We start from the raw sequence: 22435 nt of genomic DNA on the forward strand, positions 1-22435 counted from the left end.
GAGAGCAGGATCAGGGGAGGCCTCCCCTCTAGCTTAGCATCTGTGGTACGTTCCAAACCGCCCCCCCGCCCCCTCAAGGCCCCGCGCTTCTGAGCTCAGCGCAAACTCTGGTTCTTCTACGCCTGAGGTGATTTGCTCTTCCGTTGCCCCGTGGCTTCGGCTCATCTCCAGCAGGAAGGCGAGGCTTCCGCCCGGCACAGGGGGTGAGCTGGATGAAGGTTCCCCCCAGTCCCCTGAACAGCATTCGAAGGAGGGGGCTCAATTTCTGGGATCCTCGAAGGGGCATATTTGGGAGCTCTGAGCCCCGTGTGGCATTTAGAGGTGGCTTTTTGAGGGGACGCAAGTGGCGTTAGGGACTCCGGGGTGGGACTTTGAAGTCTGTTTTCCGAGCGTCCCTCGGAGGCAGGGTTTATACCCCTTAGAGACTGGGTTTAGGGGGATGTTTGGGGAGACCCTTAGGATCCGTGTATGAATACTCTTGTCCATGAGATAGGATTTGGTGTGCTTCCCAAGGGGAGAGGCAAAGTTTGAGGTTCCTGAACTCAAGGCGGAATTTGGGAAGGGCTTGATTCAGGAAGGGTCCTGGTGACGGTGGGAACAGGCGGGACCGACGTGGCATGTGGAGATATCTAATGGCCTTTGTGACCTCTGCTTCTATTATGATGTCTCACCGCGCTTGGGTATTAAAGGCTGAGAGACCGCACACATTGAGGCCCACATGTTGTTTTAGGAAGAGGAGCCCCCAGCCCAGGCTGTAGAAGGGACGCTGGAGCCTAGCGTGCTAGGCTCTTCCGAGGGGACAGAGTGTCACCGGCTTTCCTTTGCCATGGCTTTATTCGCTATGCATGAGGAGAGGAGCTGTTGAGGAAGACCATTTTGGCCCTTTTCGCACCTGGTTCATTGGAAGTATCAGCTTGTGAATTATTCACAAGGGAGCGGTTCATTGTGCTTAAGGGGCGTGCTGAAAGGGGCGCCTTGCAGTCTGCCGGGTAAATTTAGATCACACTGATAAAGCCTAAGAAGGTGAGTAGCGGCCCGAGTTTTCTGTGGCTTGTCTAGGGGCATTGTGCATAATTCATGAGGGGCGTAGCTTTTAGGGCTTCAACGGCACGATCCGCTGTTGGCTTTTCCTTAAGAGGTTTCAGGATTTAAAAGTTTTGCGTCTCACGAAGGGATGAGGCCTGGCGCATTGTTCATTCTTTGCGGCCCGATAATCCCAGATTATCAACAAAGACTCTAGATTCGAGTCACATCTATCCTTGCCAGCTGTGTGATCTTTGGCAGATCTGTGAACTTGAAAAAAATGAGTCTGAGCATAATGGTGATCAGGTTAGTTTGCACTCATTTAGCAGCCTTATTAGACCATTTAATCCCCACAACAACCCTGGGAGGTAGGTTATTATCGTCCCACTTTATAGATGAGGAAACTGGGACACCAGGAGGCTAAGTAATTTGCCTAAGGTTACTCACAGTTAGTGAGTGGCTGAGCCAGGATTGAAATCCAGTTAGTCTAGTTCGAGAGTCTGTAGTCTTAAATGCCATAATGTCTCTCTCCCACCCACCCAATTCACTGGTACTTCTACTGCTACTACTACTACTGTTAGTCATATAGCACCAGGCGGCCAGGCACTGTTCTGAGCCCTTTCTACATGTTTATTCATTTAAACTTCATCACAAGGTTGGTTACTATTGTTCTCATTTTATGGGTGGGGATACAGTGGCCCAAAGAACTGTCTGGTCCCAGGTCACAAAGCTAGTCATCGATGGGTGGAAGTGATTTTTTGTGAGGATTTGAGAACTCAGGAGGTCTCCTTTGACCTGAGATCTGAAGGAAGTGATTCCCTGCTCTGCATTCCTGAGACTAGTGGCACAACGCATGGAAAGGACTCACCAAAGGAACCACCACATAGCAGGCGATTGGTTAATGTGATCTATTATTATTAAATAGAAATGTAGTGGGTGTTTATCGTGTGCCTGGGGCTTTGGTATACAGTTGTGTCTCTGGTGACCTGGTAGTCTGTGCTACCTATTTAATGAACATTGGTGGCCTTAGTGCTCTGTTTTACAGTGTAAATCTGGAAGGGTGTTTCAAGGCATTATTTTTTATATAATGCCCCAAGTTGGGGGTTTCTCTGGTGTCTGGGTATACCTTCACCCATAACTAATTTTATATCAATACAAAATATTATATTTACATGTTACCTTTACATTAATATATAATGTTTTAAAAATGTAACAGTGCTCTGTGCCAGCACTGCTCTGAGTTCATTTCATAGTTTATATTCTCTGGTTTTCATAGTGACACATTTTGCCTTTATGATGTAGGTGGATTCTACTGCTACCCCCATTTTACGGTTGTAGAAACAGGCAACTGCCAAACGCAGGTAGTAAACCTGGATTTGGGTGGACCAAAGCATCTCTGGTTCACGTGCTTTTAGTTAACGGTGGGGAGGAGGCAGCTCCACTTCCCCGTGGGTTTCCCCTGCGGCTCTGCAGCATCTTTCATTATTCATGAACAGGAAGCGGTGACCACGTTGCCTTGGCTGGAATACAATAATCCTTACTTGCTGGGCAGGGCTGGCTGGAGTATTTCTGTCCATCCAGCCTCATGCATAATTCATCAGTAACTGGGTGGGACCTTTCTTGACCTCTCTTGAGTTTCCAGGTTGGGCTGCAGCAGTATCACTATTCATTATTCATGAGCCAGGTGAGAGTGTTTTCCTGTGTTAGCCCTATTTCTCTGTTTACAGGGTATCAGATGCAGCAGTGGGCGGGCCTGTCTCTTTTGTCCTTGCCCACCTTATGCATTATTCATGAGATGTCGCCTCAGTCTCCTTGGCTTCCAGGCTGCAGCAAGATTATTCATTATTCATGAGCATCGGGGTGTGGCTTCCATGTTTTAACATTGGCTTTCTGGTTGCGGGGTGTTAGTCAACCAGTTACCCGGCCTCATGCATAATTCACGATCAGGAAATGTGTCTTTGGTGGCCTTTCTTGGTTTCCATGGTAGCCTGGCTGTAACAGTGTATTCATTATTCACGTTTGGCGGGTGTGCCTTCTGTCGTTTTACCTGTTTGCCTAGTTACTGCCAGAGCAGCCACCAGATGGTGGTGTTCCCCTTCGAATGAGTTACAAACGGGGACCATCATACATGATTCATGAATGGGCGCGGCCTGCGTACATCCGGGTTTCTGGGGGGTGGGGCCCAAGGTTTTGTTCCGGCCTCGGGCTCCGCGGCCGCCATCTTGTGTCGGCGGCGGCGGAGGTGAAGGAGGTGGCAGGAACGAGCAGAACCACTACGACGCGGGAGAAGTCGGCGGCGGTGATTCTAGGCGGCCCAGGCGGCGGGGAGGAGGAGGAGGAGGAGAAGGAGGAGGAGGGTGGCGGCCGGGCTTGGCTTCGGCTCCTAGAGGAGTTGGCGGCGGCGCGACCCGGGGAACCGGCATTGGTAACAAACGGCCTTTCTCAGCGCCTTGGCCGGGGCAGGGGTTTCGGGATTGGATGGTGTTGGGCCGGTGCTGGGCCAAGCTGATGTCGGGGCAGGTGGTGATGACTTGGACGGAGGGATCGTTGAAGAGAAGTAGGGGGTCCATTTTGGGCGGGGCCGATATTCCTCATCTGGGACCAGCCCTGTCCCTCCGGCTCCAGAATCTGACCTTAGGCTCAGACCTCCAGAATCTGCTATTAGAGACTCAGTCAGCATTCCTAATCAGGGACCTGGCCCTGTCCTGCCTCTTGCATGGCAGATCGGAACTTCCCCCAGTCAGCAATGGAGACTTAAACGGGATCGACGTTCCTGGTCAAAGCCTCCTGTCGGTGTATGTCATTAAAGACGTACCCCCAGAATCTTTCTTCATTCACCCTTCGTTCCTCAGAATTTGTCCTTGCAGCTTCCAAGAGGGACCAAACCTCAGGAAGGGTCCATTTGGTTTCATTGAACCTTCTCTAGCATCTTCCTTCAGAACCACCCTCCACACGCATAGGCACACACACACAGTCTGCCCTTAGAGCTTTCAAGGAGTCTGTAAAAGGCAATTTGTGCTTGGCCTCCATGTCAGAGACGACTCCTCCACATACCAGAGGTCTCCCAACCCACCTTGGCTCTAGCATCTTACCTCTGAAACCCTTCTGGGCCAGCATTTCTATTCAGAGGTCCACTTCAGCATTCACCTTTAGAGACTGCTTTCATTCCTAGAATCTGTCCTTAAAGTCTTCCTTTATTTTGAGTGCCTCCTATTTTCTTGTGGTCCCAGTATTCTCTTTAGAGACTATCCTTTGAGGGCCTCAACATCTCCCCCATCAGACACTCCTAACCCCCAGTATCTTCCCTCAGAGTTTCCCAGGGGACCAGACAGGAGGGAGGCATTTCTTGGACATATAATCTTCCATCAGAGATCTCTCTGCCAGCTTCTGCCCTTGCAGACCCTATTGGCTCCCTAGCCCCTTGCATCAGAGACTTGCCTCTCAAATCCCACCCTTCACTCAACCTCTGCCTTCAAAAGCCAACCAGGGTTCTAGCTTCTTTCACAGATCGCTTAATGTTGCATCAGGCCTCAGAATCTGCCCTCAAAACCTTCCACGATCCCAGCATCTTCATTCAGGGTTTCAGCTTTGTTGGACCCCAACATCATGGTCAGTTGTCCCTTCCCACAACAGGTCCATTTGTTCTCCATCAGAGTAGAAAACCCCTCCTCAGCACCGACTCTCAGAACCTCCATGGGCTTCCACATAATTGGTCAGAGAAACCCTGCTTACTGAAATCTTTAGGGCCAGAACTGTCTGGGCTCAACCTCTTTCCACTCCTCAGAGCAGTTACAGTACCTAGCATGTACCAATCAGAGATCAACACGAGGCCTTGTTGCTTCATTAGAAATGCCTCCACAGCCCCACCCTCAGCATCCACCCTTGTAGCCTCCTGGATCTCTGATATCAAGGTCAGAGACACCTTTTCCCCTGCAAGTCCCTGTTAATTTTGGTCAAAGATTTCCCTCTGCCACCAGTGTAGATCCCCAGGGCCCCAGCATCCTCCTGATGGAGAGCATCCCTACCCCGAGACCCCATCATCTTCCTGAAACCTCCTTGGGCCCCAGAATCCCCCATCCATTCCCTGTGTAGCCACTGGGGCCTCAAATGCAATTTCCCCGCCCTTTCCTGAAAGCTCCTTTTCTAAAGACCTGGATTTGAGTCTTAACAACCTTGCCTAGTCACACCCTGGCTGTCCACAACACACCACCCCCGCCCCCCCCCGCCCCGACCCTGGACTTCTAACATCCCCTTTCCTGTCTCCCTCTGACCCTTCAGAGGCTCAGGCAACCGCTTCCTGATGCTTCTCTTTTATATTCCTAGGGATTTCTCAGTTAATCCCTCTTAGGAGGCTTGACAGGCCCCAGCATCCTGTGTCCTACCTTCTCCCCGTGCTGATGTCTTGACCTGTGGCTGCCTGCTCTCAAGCCTACTCCAGGGCTCCTACCTCAAACCGTCTCTGATTTGGGTGGTAGAGAATGCTCAGGCTTCAAAATCAGCAGTTTGGAGATCTCAGGCAAGCTCTGAAGCTCTTTGAGTCCTCGTTCAGGTTTGCTGAACATTTGGTAGTACGTGTGTCCTCATTGGAGCCTGAGCATGTGTTGAGAGAGAAAAGGTATTGATTTTATACTTGGGGTGGAGGATCTTTAGATCTGCTCTGGGGTTTCTGCCCCAGACCCCTTTCTGCTTGCCCTGAGACTGGCCTGTTCCCAATCTCTGCAATTGAAGTCCTCTCTCAGACCATCTGCTGAAACCTGCTTAGACCTTCACTGCCAGCCCTAGGGATCCAGATGTCAGTCTAGAGAGCAGAGATCTCTCTGGCCCTGGACCATTTCTAATTTCAGGTGCAGGGAGATGGTGTGTGCTCAACAACCAAATCAGTGGCATGGCAAGGAGATGACTAAATAATGCAGGCCTCTCTGGAGGTGTCTGGGGAGGAGCTTAAGTCGCTGAGTTCTGACCACAGACTTTGACTTTTTTAACCTCCCTAGGAGGAGCCTGGTGGGCTGCCATCTATGGGGTCGCACAGAGTCGGTCACGACTGAAGTGACTTAGCAGCAGCAGCAGCCCCTTGAGGGTATTTCCATTTGTCCCTGCTTTGCCGGCGGCGGGGGTGGAGAAAATGGGGCTCAAAGGAAATGAGCTCCCTACTCTGTCTCAGGAAGTCAGTCATGGAAAATGGAATTTGCCTTGGTCTCCCAACTAACTCACCAAGCTTCTTCTACCTAGGTTGGTTCTTGGCATTCCCAGCAGTTCAGCTGGGTGCCTTGGACCGTAGCCAGCCTCCTGGGTACCCCTCCCTCACCTCTCATCTGTCAGCCATGTGGATTGTGCCCCAAACTGGGTCCTGACTCTGTTCCCCCAGGAGGTGTTTGGTAAACAGTCTAGCAGTAGCTAGACTGGAGTGACTGGAGTTTTCTGAGCCCTTGTTTTCTAATTTGTGGCATAGGTATAAGGTTATTTGGTTTGTGAGCATTGTTAGAACTAGACAAAGCCCCTTACCCAGAGATTGATTGGCAGTAAGCTCCTAGTAGATGTTAGGGTGCTCTTGTTATCTTGCTTAGTGCTAGCATGTGACAAGTGCCAAAGTGGCCTCTTAGGTACAGTGGGGGTACTTGGTGTGATTGGTGTCAGAAAAGGCTCAGTGTAGGAGAACAGAGGCTTAGAGGTGCATTGAGGGTGAGGGGAAATGATTCAGAGTCCTGTCATCTCCAGCCTCTGGGTCCAGTCACCCCCTCGCTCCAAGATCTCACTTTCACAGCAAGCTGCATTATTCTGTCTCTGGGACCTAGTCCTCATGAGCTCAGGTTTTTCCATTTGTCTGGCAAGGACACTCAGTCCTGCCTCGCAGGGTCAGGACCATTGAGTGGATGAAACACCATAAGGTTAGGAGGCAGCCTGGGCTTCCAGGGTCAGCAGGTCCTAGTATGATTCCAGCTTGGCCACTCTCTTTGTGGGGACCTCGGTCAAGTCTCCAAAGTCCCTGAGTGGATTTTTTTTCTTCCAGTGTGAGTTGAGGGGCGGTCTTACTGATAGTAGTCCAGACCCCACAGAGGTGCCCTGAGGACAAAGTGAGGCATAGCTCATAAAGTGCTTAGTTTGATATCTGGCACAGGGAGGACTCCTAATAAATATTCATGTATCATTGTTGATCTGTTTAAAGGACTCCACACAGGGACAAGGCTTGGGAAGTGTGTATTTCCTCTCTCTTTCTCTCTACAACTTCTTTTATTGGCTCTGGTTGTTTTCCCCTCCTGGAGCTGGAGGTGGTGGGGAGGGGGTTGGACTTTGTGAAACTCTTTTCTCTGAACCCCTCTGGGAACTGAGTTCTCAGCATAATATCTCCTGCCATCATGCCACCCTGGTGGATGTCCAAGCCACGTGTCCCTCTCTAACCCCTGTCGTTGGGATTAAGGGGGAGGAGAATGGCTCCTTGCTATTGCCTCCCTCCCTGCTCCATGTCAGGCTCTCTGGTCTGTGTTATATCTCATTACTTCAACAACTCCATGGGGTAGGTAAGTGGTATTCTCACCTGTGTTTTCCAGGCAAGGGAACCAAGCCCATAAGGGTTAAATGATATCTGTTGAGGAGTGGCAAGGTCTGACCTGAAGCTACATCCTTCCTCTGACTCCCCAACAAGTACATTCTTGTCACTCCTTTCCTCCCACAGGATTGGAGTCTCTCCCTCATTATTCTGGGTGGGGGAGAAAAGCGAATGGCCTGGTGGTCAGCAGCATGGATTGCAAGCCAGATCACCTGGGTTCAGATCTTAGCTCTGACAGTTATGTGACCCTGGGAAAGTCACCTCACCTCTCTGTACCTGTCTCCTCTTCTGTAAAATGGGGATATTAGCCCTTACATCTTCCTTTTGCCCCCCCAATCATCACTGACCAGCAGGAACACCCCCATGCCCCAGGCTCACTTCTGATTACTTTTATGCTCTCCAGATGTCCAGCTCGCCGCTGTCCAAGAAACGTCGCGTGTCCGGGCCTGATCCAAAGCCGGGTTCTAACTGTTCCCCTGCCCACTCCGTATTGTCCGAAGTGCCCTCGGTGCCAACTAACGTGAGTGTGTTCTTCCTAGAGACGGGCAGGAGGGGTGGTGGGTGGGAACGTTTTCTGTATGCCTGTCCTGTCTGTCCCGTCCCTCCTCCTGCACATTTCCCTGAACCTAGTCTTCCCCTCCATTTCTAGGGAATGGCGAAAAATGGCAGTGACGCAGACATAGATGAAGGCCTTTACTCCCGGCAGCTGTGAGTGGGGCCGAAGTTGGACTGTGAAGTGGGAGGGGGCTCTGAGTGGATAGGGTCAGGAGGGTGTGACCCTGACCTGTGACACTCTCTAACCTGGCAGGTATGTGTTGGGCCATGAGGCAATGAAGCGGCTCCAGACCTCCAGCGTACTGGTATCAGGCCTTCGGGGCCTGGGCGTGGAGATTGCCAAGAACATCATCCTTGGTGGGGTCAAGGCTGTCACACTGCATGACCAGGGCACTGCCCAGTGGGCCGACCTCTCCTCCCAGGTTCCTCTTACCATCCCCCTTCTTTGCCAAGGCCCCAGCCCTCTGGGCTATACAGCCAGTTCACTTCTTCCTCCACTCTCCTTTGCAGTTCTACCTGCGGGAAGAAGACATAGGGAAAAACCGAGCTGAGGTCTCCCAGCCCCGCCTTGCTGAGCTCAACAGCTACGTGCCTGTCAGCGCCTACACCGGGCCCCTTGTGGAGGACTTTCTCAGTGACTTCCAGGTACCATGGGCCATCATCTGACCTCCTGCTCAGTTCTCTCAGAGCCCAGCTCTGGTTTATTCGTTTGATAAACATTTAATGGGCTAGCCTGTGTGTCAGGTTTCACGCTAAGGCTGCAGCGAGGGAATACGAGCAGGCTTTAGACCCTGGGCCTGCCTCTTTAGGAGGAATATGTGAGCCAGCAGACGGGAAGGCATAGTGGTTATTTGCACAGACTGGAGCCAAACTGCCTTGGCACGAGTCTCTCATTGTACTTGCATACGTCAGGCCGGTCATGGAGTCTCCTGTTCTGCCTTTGTCTGTCTGCAGACATGGGAATGGTAGTAATGCTGACTTGATAAAGGTTTTGTGAGGGCTATGGACTAGCAGCTGGTTGTTGGTTAAATAAAAACTCTGGGCCAGAAAGAGGAGTTGTGGGAGCTGAAATTCTGCCCCAGGGTGTCCCTGCGAGCCAGGACACTGCTGCTGAACCCTGCTGTAGCCATGGGAGCTTACCCTGATGGGAATGGGTAGGCTTTCAGCAGAGACCCATGGCTGAGCAGGTGTTTTAAGAATTGGGAGCAAGTGGGTGTGGTAGGAGTGAGCTCAGACTTTGGCTGAGGACAGAGTTTTACTTCTGTCTCTCCCAGGGCATGGCAGGGCTGTAAACAGGCAGCAGTGGGTGTTGGCAAATGAAGGAGTCAGCTGTTACCCAGACTGTCCTCCCAGTTGTCTCTTTACCTTGCCTGCCATAGTCTAGGGATTCACATTTCCTTTCATTGAGTTTTGCTTGGGCTGAATCTGATACATGGTAGATACTTTCTATTTGTGATAGAGAGCTGAACCAGCAAAGCCTTAAGGACCCCGTGAGCCCTCCTACCAGCCTTCCTCCATGATCGCTCCCTTTACCCTTCACCCTGGTGCTGGGCCCTCGCCTGAGCTTCCACCTCTCCACAGGTGGTGGTCCTCACTAACAGCCCCCTGGAGGACCAGCTGCGGGTGGGTGAGTTCTGTCACAGCCGTGGCATCAAGCTGGTGGTGGCAGACACCCGGGGCCTGTTCGGGTGAGTGCCCCTGCTCTTTTCCACCCCGACCCCTGCCTTGCCCAAGAAAAGACCCCCAAGCTCTGACTGCCCTCAGCCCCCCTTAGGCCTTTGGGTTTTGGATGCTGTGTGTTTACCTTGCCCCACGTAGCATGAGCACAGTCTGATTCCCAGCAGTGATGGGTTGAATTTGCTCAGCAAATACTCGCTGCATCTTGAGGGACACGTGCAGTCTCAGTGCGCATGGGACTCAGGCATCAGCCCTGTTGCCTCCCTCTACAGGCAGCTCTTCTGTGATTTTGGAGAGGAAATGATCCTCACTGATTCCAATGGGGAACAGCCGCTCAGTGCTATGGTTTCTATGGTCACCAAGGTGAGGAGGCCAGCCTTGGGTCCTGGCAGGCGGATGGGCGGTCACAGGCCTTCCTGTCTGCTCCCAGTACCCTGAACCTGCCTCTGAGGTACTCCTCCTTCAACCAGGACAACCCCGGTGTGGTTACCTGTCTGGATGAGGCCCGACATGGCTTTGAGAGTGGCGACTTCGTCTCCTTTTCGGAAGTACAGGGCATGATTGAACTCAATGGAAGTCAGCCCATGGAAATCAAAGTCCTGGGTGAGCTAGGGCCAGGGGGAACCAGGGGAGATAGGAGGCATTTCCCTGGGCTCTGCGTGAGGGGAGACATACCCCGGGTATCTGGGATGAACCAGAGGTAGAGTCTCCTAAGGTCTGCCCAGCAGGATGTAGGGGAGAAATGCTGTCTTGTGTTTGAGCTGTTCGTAGAATAGGCCCCTGATAGCTGCACTGAGGGGAGGCAAGCTCTCTGGTGTTTGAACAAAGATCAGAGGATCCACTTGTGTCTGAGCTAATTCAGACAGGGAGCAGAGAACGTCTTCCGTTGTAGACTTGGGGTCAGAGACGTGGGGTTCCGTGGGCGCTGGGTCTGGGGTAGAGGGGAGATGGTTTCTAAAGTTCTAGTAGAACTCAGGATGGAGAGGAGATTACTCCTGATGTCTGAGCTGGGTCAGGAATGGATTTTCCCTCATCTTGTAGGTGGTTGTAGGTTTTAGGGAGAGTGGGTGTCCTGACTGTTTTGTCTACCCTAGGTCCTTACACCTTTAGCATCTGTGACACCTCCAGCTTCTCTGACTATATCCGCGGAGGCATCGTCAGCCAGGTCAAAGTACCCAAGAAGATCAGCTTTGTGAGTGTGAGGGGCAGTGGGCTGTAGGAGCTGGGGCTGGGCATCTCACGGTTCTCAATTCTCTTCTGATTCTTTTTTTTTTTTCTGATGCCCTGCTTCCCACAGAAATCCTTGCCAGCCTCCCTAGCAGAGCCTGACTTTGTGATGACAGACTTCGCCAAGTATTCCCGCCCTGCCCAGCTACACATTGGCTTCCAGGCCCTGCACCATTTCTGTGCTCAGCATGGTCGGTCCCCTCGGCCCCACAATGAGGTGGGTGTGGGTGAGCCAAGCCAGGGTAGATGACCTTGGCACTGCAGGCCCATTCTGCCCCTCTCCCTACACCTCTCGCCCCCAACACAGTGACCTAACAGGCATGCTCTTGGTTCCTTTGGCCCCACTAGGAGGATGCAGCAGAGTTGGTGACCATAGCCCAGGCTGTGAACACTCGATCCCTGCCTGCAGTGCAGCAGGGCAGCCTGGATGAGGACCTCATCCGGAAGCTAGCATATGTGGCTGCTGGGGACCTGGCTCCCATAAATGCCTTCATTGGGGGCCTTGCTGCCCAGGAGGTCATGAAGGTCAGCATAGGTGGAAAAGGCCAGGGTTGGCATAGGCCAGGCGCCTCCCTGCCTCTATCACTTGTCCCATCTGCATGAGGCCCCAGGTAAGCACTGACTACTTCCCCTCTCCTGCTTATTCTCCAGGCTTGCTCTGGGAAGTTTATGCCCATCATGCAGTGGCTGTACTTTGATGCCCTCGAGTGTCTCCCTGAGGACAAAGAGGCCCTCACGGAGGACAAGTGCCTCCCGGTATGTGAGTAGGGCCCTGGGGTAGATGACATAGGGGGCATTTCTGGTGAGGCTGCTCTCTGACCTTTCTCCCTTTGCATTCCTCAGCGCCAGAACCGTTATGATGGGCAGGTGGCTGTATTTGGCTCTGACCTGCAGGAGAGGTTGGGCAAGCAGAAGTACTTCCTGGTGAGTGATCCGCTGGGACACGTGCTTCCTTCATATCCCCTGCCCTCTGGCTACCTGTTAACGGTGTCTCTTGCCACCTGAGGGAGTGTCTTTTGGTTCTTGTATCTGTATCACATGACTTTTGCCTTTTTTTTTTTAATCTTGGGAAAGCTTAGTATGTCATGTTTCCCCCATCTGTGCCTCCAACCCTCAGATGACTAGGTTATTTTCATAGCCGTGGCACTTAAGGATGTGGCACTAGACACCCCTCTCGCTGTCTTCTGGGGAGTGAGAGTACAGAGTGATGAATGACTTCACGCTGACCTGCATCACCCTGACCCAGACACTGTCTCTTCTTGGTTGTCTTCTAGGTGGGCGCAGGGGCCATTGGCTGTGAACTGCTCAAGAACTTTGCCATGATTGGGCTGGGCTGTGCAGAAGATGGAGAAATTGTTGTCACAGACATGGACACCATTGAGAAGTCAAATTTGAACAGACAGTTTCTGTTCCGGCCCTGGGATGTCACTGTGAGTGTGATGAGGGGTGGAGGCGGTACTTTGTCATCTTGTTTTCATCTTGTCTTTTGTTCCCATTCTTCCTAGAAAGGGGGCTTTACTGCCTTTTTCTTTCCTTTAGCTCTCCCTCAATTTCTGTCACTCGTTCAATGAATGCTGAGTACCCTTCCATTGAATCCACCGTTTTTCATGTCCTATTTTCTTTTTCCTTGACCTCTTATGAATGCTGGTTGGGACAGTGTGTTGGGGGTCCCAAGTGTAGTGATTCACTAGGGGGACTCACAAGACTCAGCATATAGTCATACTCAGGGCTATGATTTATTCCAGTGAAAGAATGCATAACAAAATCAGCAAAGAGAAGTTGGGGTGAAGTCTGGGGGAGACCATGCACAAGTTTCCAAGACTCTCTCCCAGTGGAGTTGCACAGGACACCTGTAATTCCCCTAGTAGCAAGTTGCAACAACACATGTGAAATGTTGCCAGTCAGGGAAGCTTGTAAGAAACCTAGTACCCAAGGATTTTACTGTGGGCTGGTCATGTAGGCTCCCTCTTCTGGGAACATCCCCAAATTGCAGACTCCAAAAGGAGAGCAGGAGTTTGGCCTAAACCGTAGGGTTTTCATAAGCAGCCTAGGCACAGTGAGCAGCCTTTACCAGGTGGGGAATGGTAAGAACTCCTGAAATCCAGGTTTCCAGACTGCAGCCAAGGCCCAACCTGGCCAGGAGGCCTCTTTCCTAGGAGAGCACTTGTGCTAGGTTCACTGTTCTCTGCACAGATAGAAGCTAGGTTTTACAGGGATCTAGCTAGTAGGCCTTCTGTGGGGAACAGCATCATTGCCTGGCCAGGATCGACTCTCCTTTTGTTCATTCATTTATTCACCAAGTAGTTATCCACGTAGGTGCTCTTGTAGGTACTTGGAGTACACCAAGGTAACAAAGATTTGGTGGAGTGGGGACAGAGAGTAAAGAATAAACACAGTACAGTAATAAAATTTATACTCAGCGTTCTTGGTAAGTGCTGTGCAGAGGAAAGAGCAACAGCACGATGAGGGAAGTGGGCAGGCCAGGGAGATCAGTTTGCAATTTTGATATGTGGAAGGGCTCATCTCTGCCAACTTGGAGGGCATGAGGAAGTAGAGTTCCTCAACCACTCAGGCAAATATCCTGAGGTGGGAGGGGAGTAGGAGATAAGCTGGAGGAAATGGGGACCAAGTCATCTTACCTTCGGTGGAGGTGGGAGCAAGGGAGGGTTTTCAGCAGAGGAAGGATATGGCCTGATTCGAACTTCTTGTCTGTATGCTAAGATTGTTTTGTTTGGGGGGAATGTTCCCCAGCCTAGGTGCCATTACCTGAAAGAACAGTGGATGTTGGGTAGGCAGAAGGACAGAAGGCTGGCCTGTCTACTGCTTCCCTTTCCACTGAACCCCTGGCATATCAGTCCCTGCCCTCCATGAACTGTCTCCTGCCAAACCAGAGAGCTTCCTGAACTCAGGGCCTAGTTCTTCGTAGCATTAAATATGTCAGCCTTCAGGAGGACAGCTCTGTAGAGGTTCTCTGGTTGCACACATGAATAACTTGAGTTTTGTTCCCCCATTCCCACTCTCACCCCCCCTAGAAATTAAAGTCTGACACAGCTGCTGCAGCTGTGCGCCAGATGAATCCTCATATCCGAGTGACAAGCCACCAGAACCGTGTAGGTCCTGACACTGAGCGCATCTATGACGATGATTTCTTCCAAAACCTGGATGGTGTAACCAATGCCCTGGATAATGTGGATGCCCGTGAGTTTGGAGGCGGGTGAGGAGGTCAGGGGCCAAGTTGCCAAGTTACATGTATGTGTGCGCACGTGTGTGTGTGTGTGTGTGTGTGTTTTGGAGGTGTCTGTCTTCCTGCCTCCTAATGTTCCATCTTGCCACTCACATTATGTTGTGACCCCACCCCCAGGCATGTACATGGACCGCCGCTGCGTGTACTACCGTAAGCCACTGCTGGAGTCGGGCACACTGGGCACCAAGGGCAACGTGCAGGTGGTGATCCCCTTCCTAACAGAATCTTACAGCTCCAGCCAGGACCCGCCTGAAAAGTCCATCCCCATCTGCACACTGAAGAACTTCCCCAATGCCATCGAGCACACCCTGCAGGTGATCAGCATTGGTGGGAGAGAGCAGGGAGCAGGCACTCTGGCCTCATGGCTACCAGCCCCTCTGCTTTTTCTCTAAACCTATCTCTCTTACTTCCCATCTTGTAGCCTAGATTGCTAGAATGATCCACTACTTCTTTATTTTTGGGGAAAATTTTCAACATTTAGGGCTTCCCTGATAGATCAGTTGGTAAAGAATTCACCTGCAATGCAGGAGATCCTGGTTCGATTCCTGGGTGAAGAAGATCCGCTGGAAAAGGGATAGGCTACCCACTCCAGTATTCTTGGTCTTCCCTTGTGGCTCAGCTGGTAAAGAATCTGCCTGCAATGCGGGAGACCTGGGTTCTATCCCTGGGTTGGGAAGATCCCCTGGAGAAGGGAAAGGCTACCCACTCCAGTATTCTGGCCTGGAGAATTGCATGGAATGTGTAAATTGCAGCCTATATTGCTAGAATGATCCATTTATTTCTCTCTTTTGGGAAAATTTTCAACATTTAGACAAAATACAAAGAATAGTACAAGGAACACTCAAATACTCTTAGATTTAATATTTGTTAATGTTTTGCCACATTTTCTTAGATTCATGTGTACTGCGGACATCACAATGCTTCACTCCCTATACTTCTTCAAAGGGAGGCTATATTCCCACACAACAGGGTCTCAACCTCAGCACTGGTGACAGTTGGGGCCCGATATTTCTTTGTCATGGGGGCATCCTAAGCACCATAGGATGTTTAGCACAATTCCTGGCTTCTATCCACGAGATGCCAATGGCACCCTCTTCTGTTTGTGACAACTAAAAATGTCTTCAGACATTGCCAGGTGTCCCCTGGGGGCAGAATCACTCCCAGGTGAGAACTGCTGCATCTAGCCAAAACACCACCTTCATGTTGAACAACATTAGTGGTAATTCTTACTGTCTCTCCTGGTTACTTATTTGTCTCTAACAGTTCATATTCATGTGTCCCCTGCTATTGCTCCAAATGGGTTTAACAGCTGGTTTTCCAGGATGATTTTGTTGGTATGATGCATATACATATATAATACACAGCAGTGCACATATTATCTGCCTGGAGGTTTTTACAAAATGAATATATCTAGGTTATCCAGCACCTATGCCTCCAGTCAGAACCTGAGGATTTTGTGCTATCAGATGATTCTTACTGCAGTCTTTGAAAGCAGACCATTCAGAATGTTTAGTTGAAGTATAGGATGTGCGAACAAAATAGGGAGAGGAAAAAAAAGTTTCCTCCATCATTTTCCCTTCCCCCTCTCTAGTTCCAGGCTGAGTGTGTTTATATTTGTGCACCTGCCACAGTGTCACTAGGTCACTAGTAAGTAACCTTGGACTTAGCTTCTCTGTCTCATTAAATGGAGTTGACAGTAGTGTATACCTCACAGGGTTGCTGTAAAGCACTTAGCATTCACTATGTATTTGGTGCTATTTTAAATAAACTGTAAATGTATACATACTTGCAACCCCTGAGGTACTTAGGACTGTTATAGTATCTATTTGGGAAAGAAGGCAATGGCAACCCACTCTAGTATTCTTGCCTGGAAAATCCCATGTATGGAGGAGCCTGGTAGGCTGCAGTCCATGGGATCACTAAGAGTGGGACACAACTGAGTGACTTTACTTTCACTTTTCACTTTTCATGCATTGGAGAAGGAAATGGCAACCCACTCCAGTGTTCTTGCCTGGAGAATCCCAGGGACGGAGAAGCCTGGTGGGCTGCAGTCTGTGGGGTCGCACAGAGTCGGACACGACTGAAGTGACTTAGCAGCCACCACCACCACAGGGTTAAGTGTATTCCTGAAGTCACAAAGTTAGATACTATGTAACAGCTGGATTTGAACCTAGATCTCACATCTGTGTTCTCCAAACCCACGCAGAGGGCAGAGCCTCTGTCCAGTTTGCTGATGAATCTTCAGGGCCTGTATAGAAATTATTTTTCGGTTTGGTCTGAATTTTCTTTTTTCTTTTATTTGTAAAATTTAATATATACATAACTGAATTTTTTTTTTATTGAGGCATGACATATTTCAAGTAAGATCTTAATTTTTTTTTTCACACATTCACTAGTGTAACCACTGTCCAGGTCAAGTTCATTGGTTTTTCAGTTGAGGTGTTAGGGGGTCGAGGAGTGGGGAAGTTTGGGGGGGCTTACCTTCTCCCAGAGCAGCTATGTTCTTCCCATTGGATTTGTTCACTGATGGTGTTTCTAACACTTCCAGAAGTCTGTTTTGTCCACCATTGCCCCCTGTAATCTGTTTGTCTGTAGTGGGCTAGAGATGAGTTTGAAGGCCTCTTCAAGCAGCCGGCAGAAAACGTCAACCAATACCTCACGTAAGTAACCAAATGTCCACTCAGCCCACCCCCTGCCCGCCAGTCAAGGCATCCTGGCTGCTTTCCTCATTGCTGTGACACTCAGCACAGGCACACTTCTCAAATGAATCTGTGAATGAGGCTTGGGCCTCATTCCATTGGCGGCCAGGATTAGCTTTCTCTGGAGAAAGTGAGGCTGCCCTGGAGCCCACTCCTGAGGCCGCTGTGTAATCCTACCCCTTTGACCCCCCCCCCAATTCCTGATAGAGACTCCAAGTTTGTGGAGCGGACCTTGCGACTGGCGGGCACCCAACCCCTGGAGGTGCTGGAGGCTGTGCAGCGCAGTCTCGTGCTGCAGCGGCCACAGACCTGGGCTGACTGTGTGACCTGGGCCTGCCACCACTGGCACACGCAGTACTCTAACAACATCCGGCAGCTGCTACACAACTTCCCTCCTGATCAGGTAACGCCCACTTGCCAGGTCCATTTGGCAGAATGTGTTTTTTCCATAAGGGGAGCCTGCTATGAGTTCTCTGGCTCCTCCTGGAGATTAGTCCAGCTGTGGCATATGCCCCAAGGTGTGGGGAGTCTCAGAAAAATGATTAAACTTGACCTATTTTGCCATCCCCTTTCTTTGCAGCAAGAGACTTTCATTTTTGTTTCCCTTACCTGTGGGGTGGGCTGACTCATCCACCTCCTAGGACTGTAGCGATCATAGAGGAGAAATCTTGGAGTTAAGAGCTCAGGAAATCAGCGGGGGTTCAACTCCAAGCACCATTTGCACTTGGGCAAGTCACATAGCTTCTCTATATACTTCAGTTTCCTTGTCAGTAAAGTAGAGGTGGTAATAATTACCTCATGAGGGTTCTTGTGAGGATTTCTTAGTATTTGTTAATATTAACTCAGTACAGTACCTGGCAGTTCAAAGAGTTTGTTAAGCTGTGTCTTGCACAGAGTGAGTGCCAGGAGTTCTTTCAGCAACACCCCTAGTTCACCCTGGCATCAGAACTTCCATTCACAGGACCCTTACTGTCTGGGTTGTTCATGATTGACTCCATCCCCTGCCATGCGTGCCCAGCCAGGGCTAGTGAATAGGGCACACCCAAGGGCCAGGTGAGAAGTTAGGATTGCTGGAGAGGCTCCAGTTTTAGATCCTACTCCTCAAAAATCTCTCCACTTCTTTAGCTCACAAGCTCAGGAGCTCCATTCTGGTCTGGGCCCAAACGCTGTCCACACCCACTCACCTTTGATGTCAGCAACGTAAGTCTCCTCCTTGGGGTCTCCTAGGGTCAGGTGGAGAGTGGGTGGGAGGGAAGGAGGCCGAGACTCCCCAGGTGAGGGCAGATGTGCTCATCCTTCTGGGCCCTGCCTTCTCCCAGCCCCTTCATCTGGACTACGTGATAGCTGCTGCCAACCTGTTCGCCCAGACCTACGGGCTGACAGGCTCTCAGGACCGAGCTGCTGTGGCCACGCTCCTACAGTCTGTGCAGGTCCCCGAGTTCACCCCCAAGTCTGGAGTCAAGATCCATGTCTCTGACCAGGAGCTGCAGAGCGCCAATGCCTCTGTGGGTGAGGATGTTTGGCCCCTCTGCCAGGAGTTACTGCCCCACTGGTCCTCTGTCCAGTGCCGCCTCCTCACCAGTTCTCTGCCCCGGCACTACTGTGCAACCCTGTCCTGAGACTTCCTTCTTGATCTGTTTATCTGGAAGGTGTGATTTCCACCAGTGGTCTTGCTCCTTTGGTATCTGCTCCTATCCTCTCACCCCATGTTCCTCTGTGTGTGTCTTCTCCGTGATGTTACCCTCCACATAGTTTTCCTCATCCCCTTCTTCATATTTCCACCCCAGTTGCCCATCTCTCTCCCCCAGCTCATGTTCTCTATCGAGTGAAGGGCCAAGCAGTTGACTCTTTTAGCCCATATAGTGTCTGCAGCTAATGATCTCTGCAGTTGAAGCCCAAAAGCAGCCATACACGATGAATGAATGTGGCTGTTTTTATTTTCTCCCATGTCTCCTATCTTCCCAGATACCTACCCCCTCATGTTCCTCTCTGTATATTTTTTCTGCTTCTGCATTTCACCCATATTTCCTTCATCTTTTTCCTCATATACATGTACATATATTTGTATATGTATAAAACATACACAGGTACATGTAAAATGTGTATAAACATTGTGTGTGTGTGTGTGTAATATACACGCAGACAGAGTGTATGTAGAGTATATATAGGGTGTATACAGTCTTCTCACCTATCTCACCCTCTATATATGCCCCATTCTCTACTTTTTTGTAACTTCTGTCCTCCCATCTTAACCACATCTGCATAGTTCTCCCAACTACCTCTCTGTATATCTTCCCCTGCCCTTTTCCCCTGTATCCTCCATGTCTCCCCACCTCTGTGCATCATTCTCCCTGAGATCTACTGCTCTCCCATCCTTACCTGTCCATCCCCACTTTCTCCTAATGTCTTTGTTTCGGTTCTTTAGTCTCTCTTGCCTCTCTTGATATTCCACACTGCACCCTTCCCGCCCCAATCTTCTTCAGGTTTGTACTCTGTTGTCCTGCACTGTTTCTTGCCATTGTCCCTCGTCTCTCCCAGGATGTCTTTCCTTTTCAAATCCTTTGTCTCCCTAAACACCTTTTGCCCCCCTTGTTTCTACCTCAGACCCTGGCCTTGGGTCTAAAGCATTGATGGTGTCCCTCTCTCCCTGCAGATGACAGCCGTCTGGAAGAACTCAAGGCCACACTGCCCAGTCCTGAAAAGCTCCCTGGGTTCAAGATGTACCCTATTGACTTTGAGAAGGTGCTGGGTGGGGGCCCCAGCAGGCAGTGGGGATGGGATAAGCATAGGTGGGCTGGACAGAACAGGCTTCTAAGGATCGGGAGGCAGCCCCAGGCCTTTGTGGGATTGGATCATGGGCCTGCTACGCGGCCCTGAATGAATAGATGTTCCCAGCCATGCCTTTGTGATCTGAGAGCCCAGCAGGTAATTGCAGTGGATACTTGTGCCCCTAGAGGCCAGGAATCCTCTTCCTCTGATTTTCTCCTATTGTCTCCCCACCCTCCTCCCTTAACCTCTCACTCCTAAAAGGATGATGACACCAACTTCCATATGGATTTCATCGTGGCCGCATCCAACCTCCGAGCAGAGAACTATGACATTCCCCCTGCAGACCGGCACAAGGTGGGGCAAACCCAGACCCAATGTTCCACCCTCTCCCGGGCTGGATTTGCCCACATTTCATCCCTTCTTTAGACTCAGCCTCTTCTACTCTTAACTTCCACCTTCCTTGATCCTTTGCTGCCTCACAGAGCAAGCTGATTGCAGGAAAGATCATCCCAGCCATTGCCACAACCACAGCAGCCGTGGTTGGCCTTGTGTGTTTAGAGCTGTACAAGGTGGTGCAGGGGCACCGACAGCTCAACTCCTACAAGAATGGTTTCCTTAACTTGGCCCTGCCCTTTTTTGGCTTCTCCGAGCCCCTTGCAGCACCTCGTCACCAGGTGAGGGTCTACATTAGGAAGTGGGTTTGTGGGTGGGATGTTTGTCTGTAGAGCTGGCTGTAGTTTGCTTCATAGCCTGTCACCAGGAGAGGGTTTCTGTCAATGTGTACCTCTTTCCTTCGTGTATACCCTTGTTTGTTCATTCACTCACCATGTTTTTTTTTTTAAGTACCTTCTATGTGTTAAGTAGGTGTCTGATTCTGACTGTGGGAGCCCTCAGAAAAGATATTTGAATATTAGATTATGATTAATAACTGCACAAAAGTAGCACCCAAGATTTATTGAGTGCTTACTATGCTCAGTGCTTTTACTTGCTTCATTCATTTATGCACTCAAATATTTATTGAGCACCTACTGTGTGCTAGGTACTCTTACAGGTGCTAAGGTTATATTCCTGAAATAGAGTAATACAGTAAACGATTTTAGAACCTCCAAAAAAGAACAAGATAAGGAGAACTTGGGAATACCAGGGGGCAAGGGGATGGATTTAGAATTTTAAATGTGGGATAGTCAGGAATGGCCTTAAGGAGAAGGTGACATGTGAGTCCAGACTTGGAGGAGGTGAGAAGACAGGCCAGGCCTTGCCAGAAAGGCATTCCAGAGAGAGGGACCAGTGTCTGCAAGGGTACTGAGGTAAGTGTGCCTGGCCTGTTTGAAGAAGAAGTCATTAGAGCAGAATGTGGGAGAGATGAGGGGATAGGAAATGAGCAGAAGAGAATATGATTCCATGATGTAAAGCCTTGTCTCAATTATCATAAGGGTTTCACTGCTTACTCAAGGCCAGACAAAAGCTGCAAGAACATTTTGGACAAAAGAGGCTTGTGGTCTGACTTAGCATGTCTGCATGAATGAGGGGGAGACTGATGGGGTTTGGTGCCCTGATGGCCCCATCCCATAGACTGCTACTTTCCCCACAGTACTATAACCAAGAGTGGACGTTGTGGGATCGCTTTGAGGTACAGGGTTTGCAGCCTAACGGTGAGGAGATGACCCTCAAACAGTTCCTCGACTACTTCAAGGTGAGAGCCCTTTCTGACTCTCACCTGACCTGGGGGTGGCGTGTGCAGGTGACTCACTGGCCTGTCCACCCCTGTAACACTGATGTCCTCCCCCTCTTCCAGACAGAACATAAGTTGGAGATCACTATGCTGTCCCAGGGCGTGTCTATGCTCTACTCTTTCTTCATGCCAGCCGCCAAGCTCAAGGAACGATTGGATCAGCCGTGAGTTGGGTGGTGGGGAGCCTCAACTTGCAGCTGTCCGACTGCTGCTCACTGCCCCCAGCTGCCCCTTCTCACTTACCTTTTGCTTTCCTGACCCTCTGCTCCCTCGTCCCCAGGATGACCGAGATTGTAAGCCGTGTGTCGAAACGAAAGCTTGGGCGCCATGTGCGAGCACTGGTGCTTGAGCTGTGCTGTAACGATGAGAGCGGCGAGGACGTTGAGGTCCCCTATGTACGATACACCATCCGCTGATCTGTGTCCTCTCCTGTAGACTGACCCCAGCACCCCCTCTCCAGATCCCTTCCATCCCAGGGCTCCCGTTTGACCTCTGGCAGTGGCCCAGCTAGCCAGGCTTGGTGTTCCCCTCCTCATCCCCCTACCTGAACTCCTCTTGCCACTGCTTTCTACCTTGTTCGGAACCTGACTCCTAATAAAGAATTGTTAACCCAGATGTGGCATACCCTGCTGGTTCCAGGGAAAGAAGGGACTTCCTGGAGCTGTGTAGTTCATGTGGTAACCCAAAGGGCTCAGCCTCATCCCAGCTGCCAGCATCCCAGGCAGAGAAAATGTGGGAATTGCCAAGTCTTCCCCCCTGTCCTTCCTGCTTAGGAAGAAGTGGCAGCATGGGTGAGGCCATAGAGAGCAGGTATCTTGGTCTCTGTGACTTCATTGGAGCTGGGTTCAAATGAGCCTTCTCTGTCTTTAGCTCCTAACTCCCTGCCTTATTGATTTTGAGAGGTAGTAAAGAGTAGTGTTTGAACAAGTCCTTTAACTTCTCTAACCTTGTTCCTCCTCTGTGAA

The 22435-nt window shown here is 50.6% G+C and overlaps 1 protein-coding gene across 3 annotated transcripts; it reads left to right on the forward strand.

Annotated features, from left to right (window-relative positions):
- The first annotated feature begins 52 nt into the window (after nucleotides 1-52).
- On the forward strand, nucleotides 53-22085 carry UBA1 (ubiquitin like modifier activating enzyme 1). 3 transcript variants are annotated; one of them, XM_018043653.1, is made up of 26 exons: nucleotides 53-203; nucleotides 7971-8087; nucleotides 8217-8275; nucleotides 8376-8544; nucleotides 8633-8767; nucleotides 9704-9810; nucleotides 10072-10162; nucleotides 10270-10402; nucleotides 10894-10991; nucleotides 11097-11243; nucleotides 11375-11551; nucleotides 11678-11782; nucleotides 11870-11950; nucleotides 12301-12456; nucleotides 14059-14224; nucleotides 14388-14584; nucleotides 16866-16930; nucleotides 17177-17372; nucleotides 18095-18169; nucleotides 18289-18478; nucleotides 19623-19711; nucleotides 20000-20092; nucleotides 20221-20412; nucleotides 21330-21431; nucleotides 21534-21634; nucleotides 21751-22080. In XM_018043653.1, the coding sequence occupies exons 2-26, from the start codon at nucleotides 7971-7973 to the stop codon at nucleotides 21884-21886; spliced, it is 3177 nt and encodes a 1058-aa protein (XP_017899142.1). In that variant the 5' UTR covers nucleotides 53-203; the 3' UTR covers nucleotides 21887-22080. The 3 variants fall into 3 exon arrangements, with proteins under 3 accessions (XP_017899142.1, XP_017899140.1, XP_017899141.1); XM_018043651.1 differs by lacking the exon at nucleotides 53-203 and adding an exon at nucleotides 3222-3448 and having other exon boundaries at nucleotides 21751-22085; XM_018043652.1 differs by lacking the exon at nucleotides 53-203 and adding an exon at nucleotides 3233-3322.
- Nucleotides 22086-22435: the final 350 nt, after the last annotated feature.

The sequence above is a fragment of the Capra hircus genome (assembly GCF_001704415.2).
Source record: "Capra hircus breed San Clemente chromosome X unlocalized genomic scaffold, ASM170441v1, whole genome shotgun sequence".
Taxonomy (NCBI): domain Eukaryota; kingdom Metazoa; phylum Chordata; class Mammalia; order Artiodactyla; family Bovidae; genus Capra; species Capra hircus.